Here is an 8,630-nt window from a genome sequence, read left to right on the forward strand (position 1 = left end):
TCTCAGGGTTCTGGGATCCAACCTCATGTTGGGCTCCCTGCTCAGGCAGGGAGTCTGCTTCTCCTTCTCACTCTGTGATCTCTCAGTCTCTCTTTCAAATAAATAAAATCTTCTTTTTTTTGTACGATTTTATTCATGAGAGACACTGGCAGAGGGAGAAGCAGGCTCCATGTAGGGAGCCTGATGTGGGACTCATTCCCAGGACCCCAGGACCCCAGGATCACAACCTGAGCTGAAGGCAGATGCTCAACCACGGAGCCACCCAGGTGTCCCAAATAAATAAAATCTTTCAAAAAAAAAAAGTAAAGGTAGTCCAATGAAAGAAAGACAATATAATATAGATTTTCTCCTCCCTCCCAATCATAATAACTTGTGGCCCTAGTCTGGGCTTCTGTTTTGCTTATCTCTACAGAAGTTTATATTAGGAATAAAGCAGTTTCCTGATTTCCCTGTTTTGTAATTTCTCTCCTCACCCTGTCACATCTAGTTCAGCAAACCAGTATTTGGTGAAGACTGTCTTCCAGTTTCCTTTTTTTTTTTTTTAAGATTGTATTTACTTATTTGAGAGAGAGAGAGAGAGAGAGAGACATCAACAGAGGTTGAGGGAGAAGCAGATTCCCTGCTTAAAGAGGGACTCAATCCCAGCACCCTGAGATCACAACCTGAGCTGTAGGCAGACAGTTAACCCACTGAACCACCCAGGTGCCCCCCCCCCCCCGCCCCCGGTTTCCTTGATAGAGTTAGTTCAGGTTCTTGGCATTTCGTGTCTAGATTCCTGATTGCTAGCCAGCCTCCCTACCTTTCTTTATTCATGTCCATCCTCTGTGAAAAGAAATGAGTGAACATTTATTGAGTGATTACTATGTGTCAGGAATTTTATTCTTGTTTCCCCACTTCCTTTGAAAATACTCTGAGGATGTAGATGTTATCTCCTCCATACTAACAGAAAATCTAACACTTAAGGAAATTACAAGTATAATTGCTAGAATGTTAGAATAGGATTTTGAACCCACATCTCCATGGCTTCCAAAGCCCGTGTGTTCTTTCTTTGAGGTGTTTTTGTTTTGTTTTGTTTTGTTTTGTTTTGTTTTTTAGATTTTATTTAGTTAATTAGTGAAAGTACCTGCGTAAGAGTGAGGTGAGGGGTAGATGGAGAGAGAATTCCCAAGCAGACGCCACACTGAGCGTGGAGCCCAATGTGGAACTCCATCCCAGGATCCCAAGACCATGACCTGAGCTGAAATCAAGAGGAGGACACTCAACTGATTGAGCCACCCAGGCACTCTCAAGCCTGTGCTGGTTCTGCTGTGCTGTTTTCATAGTCCTCAGTTCTGCTATGCTCTGTTTTCATAGTCCTCATAGTCCTTACATACCATCTTCACTGAGTTGTTTCCTTTTTATAGCCCGTAACAGCCCCTGCCTCATTAGTTACAGTTGAGTCTTCCTGGCATGTGAGGCCCTCTGTAAACTTTCCTGTGCTAGTCATTTTAGTCCTGCAAGATTCTGTCCTCAGCGTGTGAAAAACTTTATTTTGATCAAGATGTTTGTCTACTTGGAAAGGCTCCTCTGTTCCTTGGCAGCGTGTCCATTCAGTCCTTCCATAAACTGCTCCACACCTTTTCTGGGAAGTCTTCCCTTAGCAACCCTTAGTTTTCTCATTAGTGTGCATGGTGCTTCTGTTTGACTGGTTCGGTTCTTAAAAAGTTTTGTTTGATAAACTGAAAATAACATTTGGGTAGGTTGTTTCCCTTCTTCTAAGAATAATGATTTTAATATTTCTAGAATGTTGTGGTACTAATTTAAGTACTACTGTTTTGAGATAATGAATGTTATATAAGAAAACAAACATTTTTACCTTTTCTATTTCCTTTTCTTCTTAGATGAAAGGTTGTATCAAAGTTCTTAAGGACCAACCTCCCAATAGTGTAGAAGGTCTTCTCAATGCTCTCAGGTATGTATATGTACGTGTGCATATGTATAGAAAAAATATATGTAAGAAAATGCTCCAAAATGCAAATATTACAAAGAATATGAGTATGTATGTTCATGTTAGAAATGTGAAGATCTCATTTTGCATTATTGGTAATCCTGCTTTCAAATATTGGTTACAGTATTTCTACAATACAGAGAGTATGGGAGGGGCGACTCAGATGAAAAAAGCAGTTTCATTTCTTTGCCAAAGATTTTGGCTTTCATTTTTTTGATTGTCTTGGGGTGTTTATTATTTTTTAAAGATTTTATTTATTTATTCATGAGAGACAGAGAGGCAAAGACACAGGCAGAGGGAGAAGCAGGCTCCACGCGGGGAGCCCGATGCGGGACTCAATCCCAGTACCACGCCCTGAGCCAAAGGCAGACGCTCAACCGCTGAGCAACCCAGGAGTCCGGGGATGTTTGTTTTTTAATTTTTTAAAAAATTTTATTTCTTTGAGAGAGTGAGAGAGCATCAGGGGAGAGGGAGAAGTAGGCTCCCCACTGAACAGGGAGCCTGATGGGGGACTCAATCCCAAAACCCTGAGATCATGAACTGAGCCAAAGGCAGCTTAACCAGCTGAGCCACCTAGGTGCCCTGTTTTTAAATTTTTTAATGAATGTATAACCTGCTAATTGCAAATAAAATTCAGCAAACACAGGAAAATTTAAAGCAAAATAAGGAAATCACAAAATCTCACTATTTTGAAATAAACCTCTACTAACCCTTTGGTATATAGTCTTGTACAGCTTTTTCTTTACACTTGTAGATAGTCACAGATCTGTGATACTTTTTACAAAATACAGTACCATACAAACTCTTCTACGACTAGTTCTTTTCCCTTAATATAGTGTAATTACATTCCTAGTTTCACAGATACCTTTATTACTTTTGTATATTTCTTAAAATGAAAATAAAAGCTGTTACTTGCTGTCTTTTCTCAGCTTAGATTGACTTAATGTAGTTACTGTAGCTCCTACAAATGCTGGCTTTTTTTTTTTTTTAAGACAGGATTCTTTTTCTTTCTTTCTTTCTTTCTTTCTTTCTTTCTTTCTTTCTTTCTTTCTTTCTTTCTTTCTCTTTCTTTCTTTCTTTCTTTCTTTCTTTCTTTCTCTTTCTTTCTTTCTTTCTTTCTTTCTTTCTTTCTTTCTTTCTCTTTCTTTCTTTCTTTCTTTCTTTCTTTCTTTCTCTTTCTTTCTTTCTTTCTCTTTCTTTCTTTCTTTCTTTCTTTCTTTCTTTCTACCTTTCTTTCTTTCTACCTTTCTTTCTTTCTACCTTTCTTTCTACCTTTCTTTCCTTTTCTTTTCTTTTCTTAACTCTAGGCCCAATGTGGGGCTTGAACATACAACTCCCAAGATCAAGAGTCTCCTGCTCTGCTCACTGAGCTAGCCAGGCGTCTCTTGAGTGCTGGAATATTTTTAAATGTAAATCTTAGCGTATCCTAACATCTTGATTACAGAGATTTAATTTATAGTATAATTTCCCTAACATAAAAGACAATTTGTTCATTGCTTGATAATTTTGTGTTTAAACACAAAATTGCATGAGCACAGAAATACAGAGATTCCCTGGGTCCCATCCCAGTCAGCCTAGTTTTTCTCCCAAGACCCTTCTTTCTGGGTAGATTCTGCAAAGCCAGCCACTGACATGAAACCTGCTTTGAAAAGGAAGAAGGAATTGATGTCCAGGAGGGCCTACTGTTATTTCCTTTACCATGAAGAGACAGTACTCTGCACAGTAAAAGCTCAGAATTTGCTTTTGTTTTTCAGAATTTAAAGGTAGTGAGGTCTTTCTACTCTAGAACTAGGGTAGCACCAGGCAGTGGCTCTAAGTGAGAGGTGGGATTGAAGGCTCGCACACACCGGTCTGTGTTTGAGGAACAGGGGAAGAAAAGCACCATTGAGGCAAGAGTCACCTCTTTTCAGTTTTCTTTTCACATGTCTAATGAAAAGTAGAAGATGAAGGTTTTGTTGCAGAGATAACCCTTGAGCTGTTTTTATACATAGTGAACGTGTTGTGTCTGGTTCTTATTTTTTCACCTGGGAAGTTTATAAGGTTCATCAGTATACTTGATGCTTTATAGTAGTGGTTACAATTAGTAAAATTTTTATATCACTGTGCGTTTGTATGCAGTTTCATATGTATGACTTTACTTAATCCGCACCACAGCTCTGAGAAGTAGGTGATGGATATGAGGTGCTGGGGATGTTTCCATCATCCAAAAAGTTACTGTGAGCTCTTGAGAGACTCATAGATCACATAGCAAATAAATGTTGGCATCTGTTTTCACATTCAGAATTTCATTCTTAAAATCCCATATGCTTGATGCTGTACCATTAAGCCTTAGGTTTCCTTTGTGATTGAACCCGGCAGTGGTTTGGAGTAACTGAGAAGGAAGCAAAAATGCAGATTCCCGGGTCCCCATCCCCAGAGAGTCTTTCTCTCTCTCAGGTCTGGGCCGGGGCTCGGGCACCTCATTCTATATGTAAACACCCACCCTAGCCCCTAGTATGCTTCACTCAGAGCAAAGGAGATACTATTTGAAAAACATCTTATAATCCCAAAAGTGCTGTGCAAATGTTAATTGCTATTTACACCTCCACAAAATGGAAGACGCTTTTGTGGAATTACTTTCTGAGTAGCTGCTTTTTACCAGAGGTGCTCACTACGTCATTTTCCTCCGAGCCAACGGTTAATAATGAAAAAATTTTAATTGCGCACACATGTATATGCTGTTTTTTTGAATTCTCTGTAGTTATTACAAGGGCCTCCAACTTACAGTATGTGATCATAGAAAAGCAGCAAGTCATGCCTACATTTTACAGTTGGAGAAATAGAACCAAGTGCCTCGATTATATGAGAGCAAGCCAGAGTGGAGAGTTAAGGTTCTGTGCTAGATAACAGCTTGCTTTACTAAATTTCAGAGTAAAGGTTACTTTTCTTGAGTAGAAAAGTCATGCACTCAGTGAGGAACTTTGTTGTTATATACGAAGTAAGATAATACCATACGTATCTGAATATGATTTTCACACATTAGGTGTTCTGGCCTGCTTGCCCCCCCCCCCCCCCCCCCCCCCCGCTTCTCTTCTCTTCCTACCTCCCTTCCTTTTCCTTCTTCCCTTTGTTTCTTTATCGGAAGGGGGCAGAGGGAGAGGGAGAATCCCAAGCAGGCTCCACTCCTAGTGCAGAGCCTGACAGAGGGCTCGAACCCAAAACTGTAAGATCATGACTTGACCTGAAATCAGGAGTCGGATGCTTAACCGACTGAGCCACCAAGGAGCCCATTTCTTGATAAGAATGTGGTGACGTGGGATGCCTGGGTGGCTCAGCAGTTTGGAGCCTGCCTTCGGCCCAGGGTGTGATCCTGGGGTCCCGGGATTAAGTTCCGCATCAGGCTCCCCACATGGAGCCTGCTTCTCCCTCTACCTGTGTCTCTGCTTCTCTGTGTGCCTCTCATAAATGAATAAAATCTTTAAAAAAAAAAAAAAAAAAGAATGTGGTGATGTGACAAGCCTGCCTCCCAGTTGGCCCCATTCAGGGGGAAGCATGTGAGAACTGCTGGAAATGCATGATCACGTCCTGCAGAAGCAGCAAGAACTTGTGTTTGGTGGAGAGGAAAGCACTTAAAACTCCTGGAATGTCACCGAACATTGCTGAGTACTGATACTTAAAACCACTCTACGTAGAAGTGTTGGTGTGCCAGTTGTGTGGCCCTCTCCCCTATCCAGGAGCATAAAGGAAGGGAGAAAAAAATAAATGAAGAGAGGAATGTTAAACATTTTTATTTCCTGACATTGGTAGAATCGTGTGCAGCTATATATACTTTCTTTGCACTTGGAAAATAAAACAGAAGGCTTTAGTCTTGGCTATATCACCTGCCACTTAATGTAAATATTCCTTTATGGATAGTTTTTTCAGCCTGGCTGCTTACTTTCTTATCTTCCTTCTGCAAATACTAATTGAGCACCTATCACATGCCAGGCACTCTGGTGTCTCTTCAGTAATATGTAAACAATTTGGAAGTGGCTTCTAAGTAAAACTGTTGAGAATATATCAGGTATTTAATTAAGTACATGTCTGTGTCTTTACCTCTCCAAGGATTTGAGTTTTCAGGTCCTTTCTTCAATTTTTAAATTGATTTGAGATGAAACTGACAAGAATTGGGTTTAAATTTCTTAAAGACCCAAAGACTATCTGTGTGTCCTTGCTTGAGATGATATATTCCTTAAAGATTATATATGAAATTCTTATAAGCCAAATTAACTGATCCAGCATTAGGTTCCATCTGAATTGTCCTGTATTCAAGCACTGAGAACCTGTCTCCATTGCTGCTTATCTGGTCCAGGCCTTGATCATCTCTCACTGGACCCTGGAACAGCCCCCTGTTTAGTCCCTGTGCTGTTCCTCTGCTCCCTGTGGTTCTTCAACAGAAGAGCAGGCCTTCCAGAACCTAAATGAAATCACTGCCCTACCTAGTATCCTCCATTGGCTTTCATTGCGCTTAAAATAACCTCCCAACCCCTTGCTGTGGCCTGCGGTGTCCTCATGAGCTGCGCTTTTCCAGTCTTTAAGGGCCTTTCTAGTACTTTCCTCCTTTGTCTCTAGTATGAATGTAATACCGTCTTCCTGCTTCACCAGGTGGTAAGCTCTGGGAGCAGCGCCAGACACATAGCAGGCTTGCTCACTGACCTTGGGCTATGTGATGAATTGTCTTATAAACCTGATGACTCATCACAATTCCCGTGTTTACATGCTTCTAGCACAACACACCTACCTGGAAACAAGGCACTTTGGGATGTGACAGTTTGGGACTAGAACACAGGTCAGCCTGCTTCTTTGTAAAGGGCTAGAGAGTAAACAGACATTTTAGGGTTTGGGGCCACATGGTTTCTATCGTAGCTACTCTGCTGCTGTAGCAAGAAGGTGACCATAGGTAGTACTTCGGTGAATCTGTATGGCTGTGTTCATAAAAACACTGAAATTTGAATTCGATTAATTTCCATGTTAACATGAGATATTCTTTTGCTTTTTTTCCCCCATTCATTTAAAATGATAAAAATGTACTTCGCTCACAAGCCATACAGAAACAGCTGTTGGGTTAGATTGGCCCCGGCTGTAATTTGTCAGTCCCGGGATGGAGTAAGTGCTGCTTTCCTCCGAGTGAGCAGGTGCAGCCAAGTGTTTCCTTTAGGATTTAGTCAGATCATTTCATCAAGGTAGCTGTGACTCAGTTCCACAGCTCCTGGATCTTCTGTTTAATAGCTGGTCAGGAGGCTAAGGCAGGCAGAACCTGACCATAGCCAAAGCTGGAAACCAAAGGCGCACAACTCTGAGAGAAAATGTGCCTATTTGCCCACCTTGTAATAATTCTCGAACCCAGTGCAGAAAATGGCTTTTTAAAAATACCCTAAAATTGCTGTGTTGGTTTTGTTTTTGTTTTTGTTTTTTTACTTTTAGGTACACAACAAAACATTTGAATGATGAGACTACCTCCAAGCAAATCAAATCCATGCTGCAGTAACCGTCGTGGAGTGCGCACCTTCTGTGGACGGAAGACAGTATTCTGCAGTGACTGGGAATGCACAGTTTTTAGTGATTGCAATTACTATCTCATGTACTCTTGCTTTTTATTTCTTTCCTCTGTTCCTCTTCCCTCTTTTTTAATCATGTTCTCGTTCTTAAGACTTCTTTTCTGTGCCAAAATCAGTAAAGTTATACTCTGGAGGGATATTGTCCCTTCAAACGGGCCATCTAAGGCAGCTAATTATGCATTGCATTGGGGTCTCTACTGAGAAAAATTCTGTGACTTGAACTAAATATTTTTAAATGTGGATTTTTTTTGAAAACTAATATTTAATATTGCTTCTCCTGCATGGCAAAACTGCCTATTCTGCTATTTAAAAACCCTCAATGACTTTATTTTCTACTGCCGCTTTTTTCATGTGCAGCCAAAATGAAAATGTTTAAATTAACTGTGTTGTACAAATGGTACCCAACACAAACTTTTTTTAAATTAGTAAGACTTTTGTTTTAAAGTTTTAAGTTTGCATTTGACTTTTTTTGTAAGGATGTATGTTGTGTGTTTAACCTTTATTAACTAACGTTAAAAACTGTGATGTGTGCGTAGAATATTACGTATGCATGTTCATGTTTAAAGAATGGCTGTTGATGATAAAATAAAAATCAGCTTTCATTTTTCTAAGTGTGGCTTGGTTTACTGGTGTGTTTTGAGGCTTCTAATGCCTTCCCCATGTTGTTTTACTGGAATGCATAAATACATAATTCCCATTCCTGTAGAGAAAAGCTGGTTCTTTTTAATAGTATTTTTCTTCATTATTGTCTGTGTAGATAGTTTTAATTGCTTTTAAAATCTTGCTAAATGCAGTAAGACCAGTGATTTTTTCATTAACTTGCCTTTTACTCTTGATTTACTCTTGCGTGGTTGTAGTAATAGGAGGAAAACTCTACTTGCCTGACTCACAGTTCCCAGGAGTGAGAGGGTAGTCACAGGAAACAAAGAGGGTGGCAGGAAGAGCAACCCTCAGCACGGGAGGGGATGACATGTAAGCGAGGCTCGAAACCAAAGGCCTTGACACTAGTGGTGAAAAACTAGCGTGTTCATTATTTGAAGATCATAAAACCTTGTTGCAACATCTAA

At 40.2% G+C, this 8,630-nt stretch overlaps 1 protein-coding gene across 19 annotated transcripts in view; it reads left to right on the forward strand.

Annotated features, from left to right (window-relative positions):
• The window catches only part of CYRIB (CYFIP related Rac1 interactor B), a 146,479-nt gene extending 138,305 nt beyond the window's left edge, over window positions 1-8,174 (forward strand). For all 19 annotated transcript variants that reach the window (XM_041768407.1, XM_041768423.1, XM_041768422.1 and 16 more), the window contains 2 exons: window positions 1,881-1,951; window positions 7,430-8,174. In XM_041768407.1, coding sequence (XP_041624341.1) covers window positions 1,881-1,951; window positions 7,430-7,493 — 135 coding nt within the window. In that variant the 3' untranslated portion in view covers window positions 7,494-8,174. The remainder of the gene's footprint in view (window positions 1-1,880; window positions 1,952-7,429) is intronic.
• The last annotated feature ends 456 nt before the right edge of the window (window positions 8,175-8,630 follow it).

This window comes from Vulpes lagopus, chromosome 9 (genome assembly GCF_018345385.1).
Source record: "Vulpes lagopus strain Blue_001 chromosome 9, ASM1834538v1, whole genome shotgun sequence".
NCBI classification, from domain to species: domain Eukaryota; kingdom Metazoa; phylum Chordata; class Mammalia; order Carnivora; family Canidae; genus Vulpes; species Vulpes lagopus.